The sequence below is a fragment of the Numida meleagris genome, chromosome 18, assembly GCF_002078875.1.
Source record: "Numida meleagris isolate 19003 breed g44 Domestic line chromosome 18, NumMel1.0, whole genome shotgun sequence".
NCBI lineage: Eukaryota > Metazoa > Chordata > Aves > Galliformes > Numididae > Numida > Numida meleagris.
Genome location: NC_034426.1, coordinates 5,683,491 through 5,704,959, shown reverse-complemented (window position 1 = coordinate 5,704,959; position 21,469 = coordinate 5,683,491). Strand labels below are relative to the sequence as shown.

Sequence of the window (21,469 nt, the reverse complement as noted above, 5' to 3'; positions counted from 1 at the left end):
CAGCTTCCCTTATCCCTTCACAGAAGCTTTCAGACCTCTGGGGTTGTTCATCTGGTTTTTGTAGCATACAGACCCAACTGTACAAATTCAAAGCCAGGTTCCCGCCACTTGATATGCCGCTCTGTTCTCAGTCTCCATCCCCAGGGAGGTCTGTGAGCCAGGTCAGGGAGCTCAGGTCCACGTTTCCTCCACACAGCACGATGCAAACATTCTCCACCTCCCGGGGGACTGCCTGGAACTGCTCTGAGAGCACGGCTGCAACTCCCACACCCGCTGTTGGCTCAATCAGCAGCTTCATCCTTTCCCACACCAGCCGTGTGGCTCGCTGTTGGGACAGAGCAGCAGCTGTCATCCCTGCAGCAAGTACGTGCTCCTCTAGGGCTATGGAGGGCACCGCATGTGCATCTGGCTCTGCAGCACTTTGGGGAGGGAGAGCAGAGCTTCCGCCAGCTTTTTTCCAGCTGGAAACAGCGTTGGTGTTTGCACAGCTGTTGTGGTGTACAGGGTTTGCCCTGGGAGAGTGCAGGGATGAGAACGGGGGAGCAGAGCTCGGATGGAGCCAGCTGCCTGCTGGCAGCTACTGCGAGGGGAGGCAGAGTGCTTACCTTGATTTCTTCCTCTGAGACGGTCAGAACATCGTCGACCAAATCCCTAATGATGGGCCACGTGTTTTCTCCGATGCTGGTTTTAACTGCATCAGCAATGGTGTCGGGGGTGTGTCGGTTGGGGGTCAGTTCCCCTCTCAGCTTGGACTGGTAGCAGTCATCTGCATTGCGGGGTTCAGCAGCAAACACTTTCACATCTGGTCTCAGTGCCTGCAGAGACCAGGAGTCACTCAGTCACTTGGAGTACCTGTGCTCTGTTGCTCTGCTTGCAGGGGGCTGTGGTGCATGCCCCCAGGCAGCCCAGAGCTTTCCCCAGAGCAAGATTTCTGTTTTTAGAGCCGAGTTGCTGCTTGCCTTGGGCGCCCTGACCTTCTCTAACAAAGGTGGAGGCGCAGTCACCATCTCTCAGATGTGCTGTTACTTACCTTGACGGCCACAGCTATTCCTGCAATCATTCCTCCGCCTCCAACGGGAACAACCAATGCATTTACCTCGGGCACCTGCGCAGAAAAGAAACGCCAGTATCTCTGTGGCAGCTCTGTACCCTCGTGCTGTGCCACTACGAGGAGGAGCCCTCACCTGCTCCAGCACCTCCAGGGCAATAGTGCCCTGCCCTGCGATCACGGCTGGCTCCTGGTTGGGGTGCACCATGATTCCTCCTGTCTCCTGGACCACCCGTGCAGCTGTCTCTGCTCTGGACTGAAGGCAAGAGCGCAGCAGTTGGCCCAGCTGGGCAGGGGGCCATGTCCTCAGCTGTCACCCCCTACATCCCCATGCCTTACCTCATCACTGGGCTCGCATGGCACCAGCGTGGCCCCATAGGCACGGATGGCGGCTTGCTTACAGCACGGGGCTGTGCGAGGCACCACGATGTAGGCAGGAATCCCTGTTGGGACAGCGAGCGTTGCGGGAAGGAACTGCACGCTGCAGGGGCAATGGGAATGGGGCTTGGGCCGCGCCACGCCTGCAGGAGCGAGAGCCCCGTGCTGCTGTGCAGGGCTGGGGGCTGCCAGGGGAGCGCTGTTATCTTCCGCTCCACGCGGAACCTTTTCCCCCCACGTGTTACCTTCCTCCCGGGCCGCACAGGCGAGTGCCTGCCCGTGGTTCCCGCTGCTGTGCGTCACTACGGCGCGGGGCCGCTCCCGCCCTGCCCTCTCTGCCTCCTCCACCAGGCTCCTGACCGCGTTCAGCGCCCCGCGGATCTGCAACGACACACGCCGGTAGGATCCGCGCCCCCCCCCCCGGAGCCCCGGCAGCACCGTCCCGTCACACCTTAAAGGAACCGGTGCGCTGGAAGAGCTCGCACTTGAAGAGCAGCCTGCGGCCGGCCAGCCGCTCCAGAGCCCCGCACGTGAGCACGGGCGTGCGGTGCACGCAGCCCCGCAGCCGCCCCACGGCTGCTCCCACGTCGGCCGCCCGCACCGAGCCCATGGCCGCGCCGCTCCCTCGCTCCCCGCCGCGGCGTGCGCATGCGCGCGGTGAGGAGCCGCGCTCCGCGCGAGGAGGTTTGGCCCCGCGCGGCCGCCGTCCCCGCCCCGGCGCGAGGCAAGATGGCGGACGGGCTGGAGCGCGTCCGCGTCTCGGCCGCGGAGCTGCGGGACATGGTGGCCGCGCAGGCCCGCGCCGGGGCCTCCGGAGGAGCAGGTGAGGCGGGGAGGGGGCGGCGGTGGGGAGCCGCCGCTTGGGCTTTTTGTCTCCCCTGTCTTCGGCGGCGCCCGCCCTGGGGGTGTGCGCTGGGCCCGGGGCCGCTGTTGTCGCTGTGGTGAGAGAACGCGGGGGTTCAACGGCGGCGGCGCGGGGGGAGCGGGCACGGAGCGGCCCCTGATGGCCCGGGAGCGGGACGGCGGCGAAACGCAGCGCGTTGTGCCCGGGCTCTGCTGTGTAGCTGCGCCGGGGCGGCTCGTTGCGTTCTCTGAGGGGTTTTGGGGCGATATGGTTACAGGGAGAGGGAGGAAGGCGCTGGTGGGTTGTGAGCGGGGAGTGGGAAACGCCGCCCCTGAGAGCAGAGCAGTGGGGCTGCGCCTGGGGTAGGGGGCTCCCGGAGCGCTGAGCTGCTCCCGAAGCCCGCGGCGACACTGCGCTTTGTGGGCCCTGCTCACGTAGCAGTATTCGGGCCGGGCTCTGTGCTTTGTCTGTCTCTAAACTCGTCGGTTCTTCGGGGCAAAACCTGTTGCAGGATGCGTTCTGTAAGTGAATCACGTTCAGGATTTGGTCAGCTTTGTCAGACTTCTTCGTTTCCTGCTCTCGCTCATTGATTTCCTGTGAACCTCAGCTGAGTGTTTCATGTGTGTTCTCTTGAAGCAGCTTTCAGCGTGTTATTAGTGCTTTGCCTTCAGCTAGTGTTTCCCCTTGAATATTTGCTGTGAGCTTTTCTCGTCCTTCTGTGGTTTGTGGTGGGAATGAGTCTCTGGTTGGATATTAGGAACAATTTCTTCTCAGAAGGTGTGGTGATGCATTGGCACAGGTGGTGATGTCACCTCCCCGGAGATGTTCCAGAGCCGTGGAGTTGTGGCTCTTGGGGACGTGGTTTTTTCAGTGGGTGTGGTGGGGGTGGGTTGATTATTGGATTTAATGATGTCAGAGATCTTTTCTAACCTTAACGTTTCTACTGTTTTCTCTGTTTTTTTCCTAGAAAACATGAAGGAGGTGAAGGAGCCACGGCATCGCAAAGACAACAGGCGCCCAGATCTGGAGATCTACAAGCCTGGCCTCTCCCGACTGAGGAGCAAACTTGTGTCACCAAAGCACGAGGCCTCTGAGAAGGAAAGGAGCGGAGCTGAGGAAGGCAAGGGAGAGAGTGGCCCTTCAGGAGGAGGATCCTTCAGCAGAAGAGCCTCCAGTCATGGAGAACTTCAGCATGGTGACAGCCACAACCAGAACGGTCCTTCACTGGGAAACGAAGAGGCAGAGACTAAAGGTGGTCTTCAGAGCCAGGAGAACTCGTGCACGCAGCTTGCTGTGGAAGAATCTTGTGCCAAGATCACGAGGAGAGCCAAGAAGCCAGACCAGCAGATCTATCAGCCAGGGAAGCGTCTGCATTCGGCTGCTAAAGAACTCGCCCTACGGTCGACTACTGAGGAAATCAGCTCTAAGATGGAACAGCTGAGAGTTGAAGGAGATGAGGAGACTCAGAAAGGTACTGCGGAAGACAACAACAGGAAAACCAAGTCAAACAAAGAGGATAGAGAGGGAAGCCAGGCAGGGGATGGAGTGAAAACCTCTAGGGTAGATAAAGGAAGACGGCTAGAGCGAAGTGACAGGATGAGGAGAGCACACGATGAAGTGACACAGGGGAAGCTGGGTGCTACAAAGCGGTACTCCCGCTCTGACAAGCGGCGGAGCCGATACCGCACGTGCAGCACAAGCTCAGCTGGAAGCAACAATAGTGTAGATGGAGCCCCGCTGGTGGATGGGATGGAGAGACGGCAGGAGCGTGCTAGAATACGTCCTAGGAAGCAGCTCTCTGCATCCTCCACTGACTCCTTGGATGATGACAGAATTGATGAGGCAGAAGCGTATGTCTCCAGCAGGATTTCAGACAGGAAAAAGCGTTCAGAGCAGAGTCGAGCTTCTAGGAGCGAGAGTGAGTGGAGCAGCAACGGCAGGGAAGTCAAGGGACACTTCCGAGTCACATTTGACAGCAAGACTATGAACAGGGATATCACTCTAGCAGACACAGATAAAAAAAAGCCCCTGAAGGCGTTTGCTAGTTGCAATGACTCAGAGACTTTGGAGGCGAGGAGCCAGAGCAGAGAGCCCCAGGGGAAGGGCCGTGGGATTCTGTTCTTGCCTGCCAATACAGACCTCTCTGCCAGTGCCACGGGTTCCCCCGAACCCAGTCACCCCGGGCCCCGGCTGCTGCTCGGTGGTGCTGGCAGTAAGGGCTCCCGAAGTCGGGGCCGAGGTGGCACCGCTCGCAGGTTGTGGGACCCCAACAACCCGGACCAAAAACCCGCCCTGAAGAGCCAAACCCCGCAGCTTCACTTCCTAGACACGGACGACGAAGTGAGTCCCACCTCCTGGGGGGAAGCCCGCCAGGCCCAGACATCCTATTATAAGTTCCAAAACTCTGACAACCCTTACTATTACCCTCGAGCTGCCGGGCAAGGCCCGCAGTATCCTTACAGTGGGTACTCCCTGCAGTATCCAATGGGTCCAAGCAATGGCGTGTACCCAGGAGCCTATTACCCTGGGTACCCCGGCCAGGCAGGGCAGTACATGTGTGGCCCACTCACCCCAGCTCCTCTGAGTCCTGAGATGGAGCAGCAGATGCGGAACATGCAGCAGCAGGAGCTCAGCAAACTCCTCCGCGAGGCTGGGAACCAGGAGCAGCAGCTCAGCAATCTACTTTCCAGAGACCGCATCAGCCCAGAGGGGCTGGAGAAGATGGCCCAGCTGAGGTTTGTGGCTGAGTCATTTCAAGGGTGAATTTCTACCAGAGCTGTTGTCCAGAATGTGTTGTCTAACCGGGAATCTGGGGGATAGGGGACACTGATATCTGAGGGACTGGGGCTGTAGTTCACTATCTTCTGACGTGTTGGGGCTGTTCATCACGTGCCAGCGGTGCCTGGATATCAGGAAGAGTCTGTGGGCAAATATCTCTTTGGCCTGGGCTGAGAGTTAGGCTGTAGCTTTTCATGGTTGTGGAATGCCTTGCCTGTGCTGAAAGCGCATGGGAGAGCAGGACAAGCACCTGCTTCTGTTCTTGGGTTCTTCTTGGTGGAACTGGCCTCTCTTGGTTCCAGGGCCTTCGCACGCTTTCGGTATTTGCTGGCATGCTTCTGCTTTCTTACTTGTCTTAATTGCTGATTTGCATTGTGGTCTTCAGCATGGCAGCTCTCAGCTTGCGCTTGCAATGTTGTGTGGACTCCTGATGCTGTGTGGCAATGAGAGTGCTCTCTAAGTGCTAGTAGTTTTGTTCTTGACATCGTTCAACCCTCTGACATATGGCAGTCCGGTGGGGATGGCCTGGTGAGGGCAGCCTAGCAAGAGGAAAGTGACACTGGCACTCTGGAGGGCAGTTAACATGGCTGGAGCGTGTTTCTACTTGGCATCTACGACATTTACTCATGGCCTTTGGGACTTCTCTGGAGACTTATTTCAGAGCTGACTGGCAGTAAATCTGGTAGCTGAGCACTTTTCAGGGCTTGTTCTGCATTTGAGGGACTCAGTACAGACTACAGAGTGGGATATATGCACTGGGAACAGCACTGGAGGTTTCAGGCTAGGATGTTAATGGCAACTAGAAGGAGGCTGTGCTGCCATGGCCAGTGAGGGCTGCCCTTCCCCAGAGCATAGGTACAGTTGGTCCCTTCCTGGCAGCAGTGTATGTCCATTTTATCAAACTGTGTGCAGGGAGTCCTGTTCCAGTGTCTGGGCTGGGCTCTGGTTAGCTGGTGAGGGGAACGTGGTTTGTTATTCCATCGTGCATTTTGGTTGGATGAAGTGATGCGCAGGTCACTGTAATGGCAAGATCTCTTGCTCTTAGGTGCTTTGTGTGCTCGTCCACAGCCCTTAGTAGCTAGGCTTTGTACTTGGAAGGAGCAGAGCCTGGCAGTGGATGCTTTTTTCCGTATTACTTTCAGGCAATAATTAGGTCTTGCTCTTCCCAGAGGCAGAGCTTTAGCAGAGTCTCTATGCTCTTTGGTAAGTCCTAATCCTTTTTCACGCGTGCAAAAAGAGAGATGGTCCTTTCAGTTTGCTCTGCTGGAGCAGAAAGGGCGTTTGGTTACAACAGCTTCCATCTCTTTCTGGGACACGCGTGGAAGCATCAATTTGCCATAGCACATGAGCCAGGCAAACTGCTGACATCTCGTGCCTGTGGGATGAGGAGCAGCAGGTGGCTCTGCACGTGCTCCCTGCCTGCTCTGCCAAGCAGTTGTGTTGACCCCCGCTTGTGTTTCACTGTAGGGTGGAGATGCTGCAGCTGTACGAGCGGTGCATTTTGATGGATATCGAGTTCTCTGATACCCAGAATGTGGACCAGCTGCTGTGGAAGAATGCCTTTTACCAAGTGATTGAGAAATTCCGGCAGCTCCTCAAGGACCCTCTGGGGGAAAATGCCCAAGAAATACGGAACAAACTTCTCCAGCTTCTAGATGAGGTAAGAAGAGAGAAACAGCCCCAGGCTCTGCTAAACCTTTGGGTGGGATTGGTTGGTGCATAGAACAGGCTGGTATAACTGGACAGGGAGCTTGCCTTTGTGGTCCTGCTTATCACTCCGTGTGCCTTAGGCCGTGCTTATGCAAAAAGAATGTGCAGACAGATTACAATTTAGTGTAGTGGGTGTAGGTCCGGGTGGATATTTGTTATAATTTAAACCAGGCTTGCTTTGGTGTGTTCTGTTTTAATGCGAAATTGATTTAAGCTAAAATGAGCTAAACATCCTTAAATGGAAATAAACAAAAACATTCGTGGAGGTGTTTGTGCTATCTTTATCAAATTTGCTGAGAAGTCATTCTGTTAGACACCACAGCTCCGTTTGCTCATTGTGGAAGGTAGGCTGACAGATCCAAGAGGATGTGTTTTATAGAATTATGTTGGCAGGAAGGGACTGCTGGAAGGCTTCAGTCCAGCCTCCTGCTTGGAGCAGGACTGTGGCTAACACAAAATCAGGTCAGTCTTGACTTTGTCTAGCTCAGCCCTGAAAAACTGGAGCTGGAGATCCCCTGGTTTTGTCGTTGCTTTCTGAAGAGAACAGCCCAAACCAGAGGGAGAGGGACCTTTCCTGCACTAATTAAAGGGCAGTGTTAAGATTTTCTGCTTGTCTTTGGAGAAACTGTAACATCCAAATACGTCTGTGTTCTGCAGGGCACTGCCTTTTTTGACGGCTTACTCCAGAAGCTGCAGGTGTCGTACCAGTTCAAGCTGGAGGACTATATGGATGGGATGGCCATCCGCAGTAAGCCTCTGCGGAAAATGGTAGGTTGGCTTTCTCCTGGAGTCTTCTCATCCTGTTAATTGTATGCAGCATGCTGGACTCAGTGTGCTGCCCTTGCCAAGAAGTGGGCAGCTGTGCTCTGAATAGACAGCAGTGTGTTTGCAGGGAATCTCAGCTGTTAGAGAACTTCTTGAACCAGCTCCAGTGTATTAACACTTCTCAACTTTCTTTGCAAAGAAAGAACTTTCTTTTTTTTTTTTTTTTGTATTGTCTCTATGACTTGGGCTAATAAGGAGAACAAAGTGTCAAAGGTACCCAGGCTTGGCCTTAGATATTGAACAGCTCTTCTGTACGTGGAATTCAGAAAGGTGAATGTGGAAAGCTAACAGTTGGGCTCTCTCTGACATGTGACAGTGATTGCCCTGAGCTGTGAGTGCAGGTGTGAGGACAGCTGGAAGGGGCTATTTTAGTCAAGCTCCATTCCCAGGGAGATGTGTTTGTTTTAGCCGATTTGTCTTCCTCAGATTTCTCATGGACTGAATGAACCACAGATTCTGAAACCTGCTTCCTCCGACTGAGAGCTAGGAGGCTGTTGTGAGGGACTAGGTGTTTGGGGAGTTGGGTTGCCCTTACTAATGCTGAACCAGTACCACGGAGCCTTGTCATTTAATTCTGCAGCCTTTCCTTGAGACCTTCCATTTGTCAGTGACCTCCTCTTTGCTCTTTTCAGTCCCTATGAGCTCTCAGGGTGTTAAGGTGAGTCGGGATGCGCAGCTTCCACATGTCACACTGATTGCTTTCTTCCAGGTGAAGTATGCTCTGATCAGTGCCCAGAGGTGTATGATTTGTCAAGGGGACATTTGCCGATACAGAGAACAAGCAAATGACACTGCAAACTATGGGAAGGCACGCAGGTATTGTGTTCTTCACCCCAGGGCTCAGCAAAGCTCTATCTAGTTACAAGGGATGCATCTCATTTCATGTTTAAGCTTGCCTCTAGCCAAAGGAGTCTTTTCATGCCTCCTTATTGTATTGCAGTCCTGTGTAACTTAAAGGTATAGTATGAAATGCTTTTCTATCCAAAAAACAACCCAGCAGATCCATCTTCCTCAAGCTGCACGTTGTGGAAGTTGTCCTGTGCTGATCCTGCAGCATGGAGTGCTTATGCTTCTGAGGCTGGCAAACTGATCTATTTTCTGCTAGCTTTCCAGCTAGGAGAGATTCCCATATGTGCCCATATGTTCTGACTGCATCAGAAGTTATTGGCACCTGTTGTTTCCTATCACTCTTGTTTTGCCTGGCATACAGTCTCTTTTTTTTTCCTGGAGCAAAGAGTGGTGGCACGTGACTGAGCCCATCGTGGGGCCCTGAAAGCCATGGAAGGTTGTAACATAGGGTGGGGAAAGCTGCCTGGCTGGGAAGAAGTAAGCACCATAGAGTACACTGGTATCTTGTGGGGCTGGAAGGAGCACAGCATGTTCATAATGTATCTGAACAGTGTTGACAGATTTGTGTGGCATGAAATAAGCTGGATAATACAACTGAGGGGAAATAGGAGGGAGGAATGGCCTGCTTCTTAACGGATGCCCCTTCTTTTGGGATAATTAAATAATGAGCTAAGCAGCCAAGAAGATTTGGTCCCAGCTGCCAAAAAGGCTAAAAAGGGGGAGGAGAAAGAAGTGTTCTGCAAATAGCCTGCTTTCTGCCTGAGGCTGCACTGGAGACAACACTTATTGCATCTGGCTAAATGCTCATCTTCAGGCTGAGCCAAGAACATTTCTTTCTCCAGCTGTGTCTGCCTCTCCCTCTTGTCCTGTGCCCTGGCTCTGCCTCTCCATGCTGGGTACAGACTTGCTAGCTGTGCATGCTCACGCAGGCAGAGGGCACTTGTGCAAAGGGCCTGTTCCCTGCTGGGCTGCCAGTGTTACAGAGGGAACTCTGTGCCCTCCACAGCGAGGAAGGCAACCCGATGTCCTTTCAGTAACTTTTTCCCTTGTTCTTCCTTTCCTCAGCTGGTACCTGAAGGCTCAACAAATTGCTCCCAAAAACGGCCGCCCGTACAACCAGCTGGCACTCCTGGCCATCTACACGGTAAGGTGTCCATCGTGCAAGGATGGAGCAAGCACAGGAAGAGCCTCTGGGAAGGCTGTGGGATTCTATCTGGTGGAGAGGGACATTGTTTAAGGCAGCGCTTCCAGATGTTTTTTGTTTTAAAAAAAAACAAAAAAGTTGATGGCAGGGTGTGCTCGGTGGATTCCAGCTGTTGGCTTCAGGCAGCTTTGTTAGATACACATTACTACCCCAAGCTGTCTGCATTTTGGGGACTGCTCTGTGGGCTGTTGAGAGTGCACTTGCTTTAAATGTGAGCTGCGTTTAAGGTTTTGCGTGAGATTTTTGTACTTGACTAGTCTAAGTGTCATCAACGTGCAGCTTTTTTAGGCTTCAGTTTTGCTGGCTTCTCTAGCCATGCAGGAAAGTTTGTTTCGAGGAAGATTTGCAGCAGACAATTGGGGTATCAGGCTGGGGCACGGGGGCTGGTAAGGATGTGCTCATCTACAACACTGAAAAGATGTTGGTTTGAAATAGCAGTTCAGAACTGCACGGTTTAGAAATGCAGGTTCCTTGTGGCTTGGGATACTTTTCTAGACTCCCCAGGTGGGACAAAAAGCAGCCAAGTATCCTGCCCTACTGTGGTGTTCTGTAAGGCCCTGTATGGCTGTGAGTCTCGATACTATGAGGACTTGAGGAGTGATGTCTCGCAGTATTCCCTGTGGCAGACCTGTGGGAGAGCAGGTGCTGAGAGGCAGGCTGAGATAAGGAGGGCATCCTTCACCACAGGTGGGAGCCTGGCAAAACTTCCCGTATTCCTGGACCTCTGTGGAGTAATTTCCATATTCATAACAGTGTTGAAAAGAGTGTTTTTCTGAACTGTCAGGAATTCGGTATTTATGCTGATGCCCTTTAGCGTGACGTCTGCTGAGAGATTTTTGTGTGAGCTTCTGGGTTGATGGCTTCTGTAGCAACCTCAGGGCTTGAGCAAGCAGGTCTGCAAGCTGTTGTGTCAGCTGCACTCCCTAATCCTGATAAAATGCTTGTGCTTTGTGCCGAGTGTTGTAGCTAGTTGTGAATGTGGATGGAGAAGTCAAGATCCAGCTTGTCTATAGGGTGCTCTTACTCTGAATACCTGTCTCCCAGGCACTATTGAGGGAGAGGGAAAGTGTATTGAGGAACGTGGAAGGTGAACGACGTGGGGGCTTTGCCCTGAGATTCCCAGAATGAGTACCAGCTCTGAGTCTGGTTGTGTTTTTGCAGAGGAGAAAGCTGGATGCCGTCTACTACTACATGCGCAGTCTGGCAGCTAGTAACCCCATCCTCACAGCCAAGGAGAGCCTCATGAGTCTGTTTGAAGAGACAAAACGCAAGGTGAGTTTTGGAGCTGGGCTGTGGGATGCTGCAGCTGCCTGAGCTGACTCACTTCTGGAGAGCTGCGGCCTAGGGAGAAGGGTGATGGTGGCTTTTGGTCTTGGAGTCAGCACTTGTAAGAAATTCCATGTTGGGAGTCAGAAGAAAAAGAAAGCCTTCCCAGTGATGGTATCTTTCTGCCCCTCCACTGTCTGCTTTTGGGGTTGTTTGGGCAGCTGAATGTCTTAAGTCTGCATCACAAACTGTAAAACAGCCAAGCTCAGTGAGGGCTGGAGGTCGCTGTGGTTTGCAGCATGGCCTCAGCATGCAGTTTGATCATTGCCTTATCCCACAGGTGCCCTGCAGAGGTAGGAAGGAGAAACTGCGGTCCCTTTATGCCTCAAATCAAAGATGCAGCGTGTTGGCTGTCAAACACTGCTAGGAACTGGACACAGCTTTCCCTCTCCCAGTGTGCAGTCAGAGTTTAAAAAAAAAAATAATAAAAAAAAATCTCTCATCTGCACTCTCCTGTAGTGTCAGAAACCAAATTCTGGAGCTGTCAGTGAGTTACTGTGGTTTTTAAGCTGGGACAAGAGCCAGCTTCTCCATGTAAATAAAATGATATATTTGTCTTGAACTTTGATCCCCGGATGATCTAACCGTGTCCTATCTGCACAGGCAGAGCAGATGGAGCAGAAGAAGCACCAGGCGCTGGAGCTGAGCCCCAGCCGTCGAGGGAAGGGCAAGAAGTCCACGCTGCGACAAGTCGGAGACGATGCCACGCGGCTGGAGATCTGGATCCATCCTTCCCACCCCCGCTCCTCTCAGGGCCATGAGTCCGGCAGAGATTCTGAGCAGGACAATGGTCTTGGGAACCTCAGCCCCAGCGACGTGAGTACTGCAGAAGGCGGCTGCTGGCTTTGGTGTCATGTGTTTGGAATGCGGTGGAATGACACTGGATCTGTTTTGCTTTCCTGTTGCTAAATTTTCCAGTGTTTTGGCTTCCCCTATGGGAGCTGTGCCTGGGTCAGGCTGAGGAGTTGGTGACCTCGTGCCTCTCATGTTTAAAGCATGTTGTTACCATCCATTTCTTGGCAGCCTGCGCTGGTGTGGCTGATATGGAATAGGAGAGGCACAAACAGAAGAAGCAGTAAAATGCCTCTTCTGGAGGCTCTAACTTGGGTGAGGTTGCCGGTGGGAAATGAGGTCAGATGCTGGAGACCAGGGTTAACGGTGACCAAGTAGCTCTACTGCATGTTATGGCAGCGGGTCATTTGTCCCAGTGCCAGGTGATGGGAAGTTTGCATTGGGAATGTGAAAACTGTGGTTTTAATTTCCACTGTAGGTGTCATATTTGCATTACTTGTTCTGCCGAGAGGCCAGGCTCTTTCATTTCTTCTGTAAGGATTAAAAATGCGACTAGCAGCATCTCTCCCCGGTCTGTTTGAGCTGTGTACCTTGTAAAAGGAGCCCGAGTGAGCTCTGTTTGTCAGGCACTGGAATGTAGACGAAGACAATGATGGTTGGAAGCTCATCCTCTAGGAATCCTCACATTGCTTTGGCACATGCTGCCTGCAAGAGGACTTGCCAGGGAGCTCTGGGCTGCCTGTCCTAAAATGGCTGTCAAGGATGCGAGTTTAGCGGGGCTGGGAAGGCCTTCTCTGCATTCTGTGGGGCCCAGAGCTTCTCAGATATGATTGCACTTTTGTAACTCGTTTGTGACTTCAGCTGGGTGGAACTGGGGCGAAGTCTTAGGGCTTTGAAAGATAAGCTCTGGCACACTGCTGCAGCATTTTTTGGATGTTACTGCCCTCGGTTGTTTTTTCTCTCCTCAGCTTCTCTTCTGGAGACCTTTGCTGCCTCAGCATCATTGAAAGGAATGTGCCAAGCTTTAGGGTTTTCATAAATCACTGATGCAGCGGCTTTTACATAAAATGCTGTGAGTGTTTTTGAGGCACTGGGAGCTTCTCTGCTGCAGTACTGCCATGTGAGGTAGTGTAACCACTAGCAAAGCGGGGGGCAGCAATGTTTTATCATTTACAGTGTGATGATGTTTGCTAGAGCTTGCCCTCGCTCTGTTCTGTGGGGGCTGCACTCTCTGAAGTGCAGGCCACTGGCAATGCCTGTACAGATCACACAGCTGATTACTACCCTTACTCTTGATCTCTTCATCAGCTTGAAATATTGGCTCGTGGAAAGGTTCTCTCACTGGCACTGAGAGGCTGCAAACGAGAAACACAAAGACAAAAGGGCAGGGGGAGTGGAGGGTGCAGGTTTGGGCGCTGTGTTCTTTGCAGCCAAGGTTTTTCTACTCAGGCTGCAGTGCACTGCTCCACTCGTGTTGTTGGCACAGCTGTTTGCGGAGATGGACCGTGACCGTGCCACCAAAATAACCTGGATTAAAAATAACCAAGTGAGGAAGAAATCTTAAATCTGCATCGCTTCCAAAGTTCCCGTGTGCCGAAGCTGGGGGCTGGATAAAAAGCAGCAGCAATTTAGGAGGCTTTTCTGCGCTTTCAGGGGACGGGAGAGAAGCTGAGGAACCTGCATGTTGCCACTGTGTGGCACTGTTTGGCCTCAGAAAGCCTTGCATGGGCCAGAGGCGGGCAGCAGCCCTGGTCCTGGCAGCACCTCTGCCCCCATGTCCCCAGCAGATACGTTCCCCATGCGGGTTGGGACAGAAGGGAACTGCTCTTCTCCCAGGGGAAGTGTGCCAGTGCTTGTGTGTCATTGCAGGGAAATGAGTCTAAACTGTGTCATTGCCTCCTGGTACCTTTCTTGGTGGTTTTAGCCCTTGAAAAGGCTGAAGTCATGTTCGTTTTTCTGTCCTGACACTTGTGACCTGCAGGTAGCTCCTTGTGCATCAGTGTTTATGGCAGCTGTTGCTGGGCCAAAGAAGGGAATTTTACAGGATAAAATGGGAAAGTGTTCAGCTTTCAGGAGCAGATGCAACGTAATCATAGAACCCCGCAGCTCTGACCACGTACAGGCAGAGGTGTGGGGAGAGGCTGGGCAGGGAGATGCTGAATGCATCCCTCCTAGGACCTGCACATCTGCACGCTGTGCTGTCAGAGTCTGCTCCGTGTGTACTTGTATGGTGCCATGGTGCTTTTTTTTTTCCCCCCCCCTCCCTCTGTAGCCCTACATAAAGACACAAACATCACAACTTTATTTCAGGGTTAGAAGTGAGCTGAAAGGAATAAATAAAGTGTGACCGCAAGGCTGCAGAAGGGGCGGCTCATGCTGCAGCCATTGCTGTGACGAAGACAGACAGTGTGCAGGGCTGGCAATCTGCCTTGGTACTCTCTGTTTAGGTAGAGGCTTGGCATAGCTGCTTCTTCCACAGTTTGCTATGTTGTGTTATTCTAGGAAGATGGAGAACTGGAAGCATGTGCCACCTGTCTACACCAAGGGACGTGCGCCTTCCCAGTAACTGGATCTGGCAGCGCTGGCACAGAGGGCATGGGACAAAGCAAGGGGGAGAAGTGTTTGGGTCTCAGCCTCCCTTTTTGTGGTTCGGGTTTGTCCGTTACGTCTGCAGCCTTTTGGGGTTTCATTCTATTTTTCTTTTGGCTGGTTTCTGTGGTCTCTCATACGTTGCGTGCTTCTAGGTGCGCCGTGACTTGAGAGTTCAGGGTGACCCGGTGCCCTGCTTACCTGACTTCGTGTAGGAATCCACTAAGAAAAGCATAAAAGGAGACCGAATCAGTGGGCAGCTATCTTGGGCAGCTCTATTCCTATTTTTCTTTTTTACAAACTGCTGGACAGGGCAAAGTGAACTGGAGAGCTGAGCCCTACTTGTTCTGTGGCACTGGTTTCGTTTGCCTTGGGTCTCTGTTGATCTTAAAGGTGATAGTACTGTCTGCAACTTGCTGCGCAGGCTGTGAGTTGGTAAAGTAAACAGGGCAAATGTGCTGTCAGTCTCTTGAGAAAGTGTTAATATTACACTAAGTTTGAGATTTTAATCACCCCTGTCAGGAAACGCTGAGTTACGGTTCCCACAGTTGCAGTTGCCTGCTGCCCGTGCTCTGCAGTAGATACTTCCTAATGTTATCACGTAGCATGAGTGCACTAATAAAGATTACTGCATAGTTGCAGCTGGGATTATGGAAGAGAGGTTTTCCCTTGGCATGACAGTAATTGAATGGTACTTCTCTCCAGATGTCTGAGTGCTTTAGAATCATTAAAGAATTAAGCTTTCTGGGCTCTGTGTGAGAGGTGAATCTTGCAGAGCCATCAGGAGGTTGGTAGAGCCACCCGAAAAAACAGAGTCGAGATCTGTCCCAGCTTTGTGCATTGATGCAGGAACCTTCCTGTTTCTGCTCAGCTCGTTAGGAGCAGAGGTGCTGCCTGGTGCTGGGTGCTCTCAGTGCAACAACCCTTTTGCAATGACAGAATTTCAGAGCTGTAGAATATCCCAAGTTGCAAGGGACCCATAGCAATCATCAAGTCCAAGTCCTGGCTCCATGCAGGACCACCCAGAAACGTGTTGGAGCTGTAAGCAGTGTGTACCTTTGGGTGTTTGTATTTTCTTTCAGGTGAATGGTGCTGTTTTTCTCATCGGCTGCTTCCATCTACCAAGGCCTAGAAAATGAGATGAGTGCTAGGCATGCAGGGAGATGATCCACTACCTGAAACCTGCTGGGAGAAGCATGAAGCCACTGTCTTCTAAAGCAGGGGAGATTGTGAGACTTGCCCCACTTCTTTTTTTCCTCTAGGTCTGTATTTAGACATCTGAGAACTTGTATGGCAGTGCCTGGTTGGAGTTATCTTCATGATAGCTCCAGCTGTGACTTTTGTCTTTCTTTCCAAGATAAGATATTTGCAAGGATTCTCTCTTTCTCCATTCTCCCCTGCTTCGCTTTATGTGACACCATTTGTCTGTGCACCACGAATGCTCCGTTCACTTTCACCTCTGCAGCCTGTTCGTGGTCCAAGGCAGGGGAAAGGCAGTGAGGGGACATCTGTGCTCCTGGGGGCTGCCTAAGGCTCTGCCTTGATGGAGGGCACGTGTCATTAGCTGGGAAAAGGGTCACTGTCCCAGTCAGCTCCTGCACGTTTCACATCCGTTTTTCTGTGGCCGTGTTTGTTGTTTCTCCTCCATGTACTTGTTCCTCTTGGGCAGCAGCCGCTCTGGGCTGGCTCTTTCTCCCGGCTGGTTTCAGGCACTGCAGCTTTTCCTCTGGGGTTCTGCATCTGGAGAGGAGTGCTGCTCGGGCAGCAGTGGGATCAGACCTTCTGTTTGTCCATTGGTAGTTTTGGTGAGGGGTGCTGGCCGCTGTGCTCCATCAGCCTGTCCTCTGCTTGGGCCAGTCATGCTGAGTAGTGGTAGTGACCTGTGCCTAGAGTTGGGGTGGCCCTGCTGCCACTGCCTGCAGTCCCTGCGAGTGTCTGGTTTGTTAAGAGGCTGCTGTGATGTGAGCTGAGGTTCTGCAAGCGTGGCCCAGCTTACCTTGTGCAGACACCCCACAGAAGCAGCCCTGTTTGAGAGCAGCTCCCTTTGCTCTCAGCTTCTTCATTATGCGCAACTAGAAATTAATGACAGACAGAAGTGGAAATGATGTATTGCTGTAATGATGGCTGCTCTTCCATACGGGTGGACAAGAAGCCACTAGGGAAAGTCATTTATCTGAGGCATCTGTGCCCCATTCTGCTGCCTGGTTGGTGAGGCCATCGTGTCTGGGTGGCACTTCTGGCAGTGTGAAAGCATGGGCATGCAATGCAGCAGGCTCTGCATTCACTGCCTGCCTTCCCCTCGCTGCTGGGATGCAAAGGGTAACCCTGCAGGCTTGCACGGTGCTCTGCAAGCTCACAGGCTAACTTTTGCACGCCTTATTTACACCCAGCATTGCACACATGTGCAGAGAGCGAAGGGAATAGAAACCACGGGACCAGCAGTGCTCTCTGCTGAAGCCTTTTCTCACGCCTGTTACATGTTCGAGCCGCACCAGAGCGGTGACATAGGTGTGTCCCCAAAGGGTGGGGACACAAGCGGTGGGTTTCTCTTGGTGCAGGGTATACCCAAGGTCTTACAGCGGGGCAGTGGGTCAGGCTGCTATCAGCACCTTGCTGCAGGAAGGCAGCTGCTCTTAGGTCAGGAAGTTTGTCTACGCTCAGGTGCTCTCTAGTACGCGACATGAGTGATGCTGTCTGGTGCAGAATGGTCTGCCCTTGCTGTCAAGGGAGGGCAGTGCTTCTCCTCCAGCCTGCTGCTTGCTGCTCCATTAGCCTTGTGTTTGACTTGAACCTTGGCTGTGCTGCAGTCCTCTTCTGAGCCTCCCCTATGGCACAAAGAGAGGCTCTGCAGGGTGGGAACACTGAGCACTCGCACTCAGCGGAAGGCTGCCCCTCCTTATTCCTCTCCTTTACCCACCACCCACGTGAGAGAGCAGAGGGAGATGTTGAATCCCTGATTTTTATGCCCAAAGCAGTACTTGAGAGGGAGAAACCTGGAGTTCCGTCTGCCCTGCCCAGCAGCCTCCTTCGCTCACCCCCACAAGCTGGCAGGAAGCAGTTGGGTTTGGTTACTCATTCGTGGAGGTCAGGACTAGGTCTGGGTTTTTTTTTTTTCCCCTTTGTGTTTAGGAAACGGTTTACAAACTGTTTTGAGCACGGGGGAGCTGGTAGCGTGCGAAAGAGGCTTCTCAGCCTCTTTACTGCTGGACTAATGTTAATTCTCTGCCCTGCCTCTTTTCCTGCAATCTCTTTCTTGGTTGGCAGCGTGAGTATTTCTGAGTGCTTTCCCCAGCTTGCAACCCCTCCGCCTCCTAATACGACCTCGGTCACCAAACCACCCTGGGGCTTTATTTTTACTCTAGCCGTTTGGTTTCGCGCGGTGAGATTGGTTTCTTTCCCCTAGCAGTGAGGAGCCTTCAGTGCAGAGGAAGTAAAAGAGTGCCAGGCTGCAGTTGAAGCTGGTTAAACACTAAAACCACACTCGTAGCCTCTCTGGGCTTGAGACGTGACATTCAGCCATGCAGCTCACGCTGACATTTTTTGCCGACCAGTTGTGCACCCTCTCTGCTTGCACTTAACTTTGTAAAAAAACTCTGATCTTTTTTAACTTCTAAGACCTCCTCAGCTGTGGTTTTTACATTAGCAATCCAACCAGAAATGCACGAGCCAGAACAAGACCCTACAGCTCTCCCATTGATGCTCGGCACCGCTCTGCTCGAGCTCCCAGAGCTCGGCACTGCTCGCAGAGCCTGGTTTCCCATAGAGCGTGTGCGTGCACGTCATGTAGAAGCCACGTGTTGCTTTCCAGCACAACCTGACCTTTTGCCACTACCCAAATAGTGAAGGCTAAGCTATGGGTAAGAGTTTCCAGAAGTTGGTGTTGATTTTTGTTTTATATATATATATATATTTTTTTTTTTAGTTTTAGACCATGTTGGTGGTTTTATCGAACTGTGAAGAACAAGGCAGGGACTAATGTTGCTTGAAGGGGGAGGAACGCCGCCGTGTTCTCCTGATAACAAGCATCTGGTGCTAATGTGCGTGGAAGGAGGGTGGTGGATCAGAGGTGGGAGCCCTACAAAGGCATCAATGACTTACGCCTGCGTGAGGGGCTCTGCTGTATCCCGGTGCTCAGAGAGGCTGTGCAGAGCAAGGGGGCAAAGCTTCAAGCTCCAACAGGCTTCTCATACCCTAAAACCAAGCGCAATCAGCCAGAAACCGCCGTTCCCTGTCAGTCACTCTTTCCTCATTTCCTCTCCTGCTGGTGCTGATCAGCCAGGGATTTGTGTGTAACCAAACCCCCTCCTGCTGCTGCACATGAGCCCTCTCTCGTAGCGGCGGGTTGGATGATCCAGGCGCTGCAGAGCGGTGTTGGGAAGGGAGGGTTTGCACTTCAGACGAGAACGCTGCAGGAATTGGCAGCACTGGTAAAGGAAGTAAAATGTCTAATAGCAGGACTGGGAAATTTCCCAGAGCAGGGTGAAGGCTGTTAGGCAGTGATTGCTCTTGAGCCTCTCTTGTTAGTCTAACCTTGATCCCTGTCTGATGTTGGCCCAGTTCGACTTTTTCTGTTGTACACTGGCTGGGTTGGCATCTCATATTCCACAGCCAAGCCCTTATTTCTGCCGTGGGGAATATTTATTTCTTTCCAGTGTCAAATGAGCCATTTCCAGCCAGACTCCGTATCCACTGTGGAGGTGGGTATTCGGAAAGAAACTTCCTTCCGGAGGATCAGGGAGTGGAACCTGCTGGAATCTGTGTCATTTCCTCTGTCCTTGGCTCTACTCTTTCTCCCCAGCAGATTTCACGGCTGTGCGAGTCAGAGTGGAGAGGGAGATGCCTCAGTGCCCTGCATTACTCTGTCCAGGTAGGAGCAAAGGCTCCGGATGTATCCAAATGCAGCAGGACAGCTGTGCGCTGCTCGCATACGGACCCAGCTCCGTGCTGTGGGAGCTGTGCTGAGCTCAGCCTGGCTGCCACCGCCCTGTCCCTCGCTGCTGAGCGCAGCTGGGAGAGCAGGAGCGTGGCGAGCTGCTGCTGATAACGCTGTCATCCTTCTGGAAGGCTCTGCCTCCGCTCAGCCCGTTGTCCGTATGTCTCCTCTGTCGGCCTAACTCCTGTTAGAGTTACGTCTTATCTGTCCTCACCGTTCTTAATCTCTCCTATTATCTCCCCACTCTGTGCTTGACCCCACAAATAATCCGCTCTGGAGTAGCGACAACAAGGCTGACAACACCCTGAGCTACGTGAACAGGAGGTTTCTTATGGCCAGAACTCATCGCACGTTTCTCAGTGTCAGTTTTCTATCGCAGGAAGAGGATGCTGTTCACTCCTGGCAAACAGTATGTATTTGAGCATAAGCTGCTTTTGCTGCTTGGAGCCGCTTCAGCGCACAGCATGCAGCCTGCCTTACCTGCTGGACAGAGAGCGGAGCTGCCCGGGTCATCTCTCTCTCAGTGCTTAACCAGATGCAGCCTGGAAGAGCCGAGCTTGTATCCTAAATGACCTGCAGCACCAGAGCCAATTCGTGAAAAGTTTTGTGCTGAAAGTTAACTTGATATCTCAGCTGAGGACCCTCTCTGGCATGTTTGCATAGATTCATAGAGGTTTATGGCCAGCAGGGACCATTAGATCATCTGGTGTGATCTCCTGTATATCACGGGTCCTTAAATTTCACCCGGCTACTCCTGTATGAAGCCAAATAACTTGTCTTTGGCTAAAGCAAAACTTCCAGAACGGCATCCAGTCTTTGAGAATCCACCCTCTTCCTGGGGAGTTTGTTCCAGTGATAATTGCACCGGTTCTGAAACAGTTGTGCCTTATTTCCAGAGTGAATGTTTCTCGTTTGTTCTCGTGCTTTGCAGTTCTGCTAAGTGTGGAGAGCCCTTCAGCACCACGGAGGTACTTTGCACGCTGCAATCAAACCACCTCCCAGGCTTTTCTGATACACTAAGCAGATTGAGCTGTTTAAGGTTTTTCACTGCGAGGCATTCTTTCTAGTGTCTGAATTGCTTTTATGGCTGTTTGTTGGACCTTTCCCAGTTTTTCAGCATCCCTTTAGAAACAGGGGCACCAGAACTGGATGTGGTATTTCAGTGTCAGTCTCACCAGTGCCATATATAGATGTGGACATGCTGTCCAGTGCCTGCCCTTTGCGAGGGACGCGTTAACCCTTCTGCTGGACGTTGCTCTGGGAATCCCTGCAGCCTTTTCTGGCCTCAGTCTCCAGGAGATTCATTTTCCACCACCCGAGGTGTGCGATGTGGCACTTAGCGATGGAAAAACCCGGATTATGAAATGATTTTGATAACCTGATGTGAACGCACTGTGGCCATCGGTGCTGACCGTTCCCTTTGTGCCATAGGCAGTTTGGCGACTGAATTTACTTTCAGTTCATTGACAGCAGCGTTGGTCGTGAGCCTCTACTGACCTCTTCCCATCCGGTTCAGCGAGGGTTCCCTGAAGACTGCTGTGTTTGAAGATGTTAATGCCATCGGGTTTTAACTTCATTAATTGCTGGATACTGTGTTTAGTCTAATTTTTTTTATTCGAGAATGTTGCACGTTGCTGATTCAAATGCTCTGCTGGCAGCTTAGGTACGGGTTTGGTTGAAAAGGAGATCCCATGCATATAAACACTCTAGCTGGGCTGTTTTCTGTAAATTGAAAGTTCTGCTAATAGCTTCATTATTAAATCATATCAAACCTCCTTATAGGCCAGGTATTTGTTTCAGAGACAGCAAAGTCGCCACCGCTCGATTTTGCATTACTAACACGCACCATTTTCTTGCTTATGTTTCTCATCTCACCTGCTTCCTGCAATGATGAAGGGGAATAAATCAAAAGCTCATCGGCTGTGCTGCAGGGTTTCCTTGCTGCCTCTTTTTCTCTTGCTGGGATGCTGCCTTGTAACTCGTAAAGCCACGAGATGTGTCTTGGAGCCACAGCTGCTGCAGTCCAACAGATCAGGAAGCTGCAGGAGCGTATCAAATTTTCTTAACCTGTAAATGAGTTTTCTCTTCCTCAAGGCCACGATACATCAGGGTTCCCTCTTTCTTCCACGTCACAGTAAATTGGATTTTCATTCGTGCGGTCTTTCATGTTAAGGATTGGGACTCTCACTGGAG

The 21,469-nt window shown here is 52.1% G+C and overlaps 2 protein-coding genes across 5 annotated transcripts in view; one reads left to right on the top strand and one right to left on the bottom strand.

Annotated features, from left to right (window-relative positions):
• Positions 42–2,065, bottom strand: SRR (serine racemase). 3 transcript variants are annotated; one of them, XM_021415407.1, is made up of 7 exons: positions 1,878–2,065; positions 1,672–1,807; positions 1,388–1,491; positions 1,185–1,304; positions 1,031–1,105; positions 606–815; positions 42–325 (listed from the first exon to the last, which is right to left on the bottom strand). In XM_021415407.1, the coding sequence occupies exons 1-7, from the start codon at positions 2,034–2,036 to the stop codon at positions 128–130; spliced, it is 1,002 nt and encodes a 333-aa protein (XP_021271082.1). In that variant the 5' UTR covers positions 2,037–2,065; the 3' UTR covers positions 42–127. The 3 variants fall into 3 exon arrangements, with proteins under 3 accessions (XP_021271082.1, XP_021271083.1, XP_021271084.1); XM_021415408.1 differs by having other exon boundaries at positions 2,028–2,046; XM_021415409.1 differs by having other exon boundaries at positions 1,388–1,529; positions 1,672–2,029.
• The window catches only part of SMG6 (SMG6, nonsense mediated mRNA decay factor), a 92,056-nt gene continuing 72,715 nt past the window's right edge, over positions 2,129–21,469 (top strand). The window contains exons 1-8 of one of the 2 annotated variants that reach the window (XM_021416088.1): positions 2,129–2,249; positions 3,238–5,005; positions 6,516–6,708; positions 7,416–7,526; positions 8,293–8,399; positions 9,498–9,576; positions 10,798–10,908; positions 11,566–11,778. In XM_021416088.1, the coding sequence (XP_021271763.1) occupies positions 2,156–2,249; positions 3,238–5,005; positions 6,516–6,708; positions 7,416–7,526; positions 8,293–8,399; positions 9,498–9,576; positions 10,798–10,908; positions 11,566–11,778 (2,676 nt within the window). In that variant the 5' untranslated portion in view covers positions 2,129–2,155. The remainder of the gene's footprint in view (positions 2,250–3,237; positions 5,006–6,515; positions 6,709–7,415; positions 7,527–8,292; positions 8,400–9,497; positions 9,577–10,797; positions 10,909–11,565; positions 11,779–21,469) is intronic. The other variant, XM_021416087.1, reaches the window with a different exon arrangement.

Bases quoted from the DNA above. Each gene is read 5' to 3' on its own strand.
- SRR (XM_021415407.1), bottom strand. From the start codon at position 2,036: ATGGGCTCGGTGCGGGCGGCCGACGTGGGAGCAGCCGTGGGGCGGCTG. The intron at 1,492-1,671 runs GTAACACGTGGG...CTGTCCCAACAG, and splicing joins CTGTGCGGCCCGGGAGGAAG to GGATTCCTGCCTACATCGTG. The intron at 816-1,030 runs GTAAGTAACAGC...TGGTCTCTGCAG, and splicing joins GAATAGCTGTGGCCGTCAAG to GCACTGAGACCAGATGTGAA.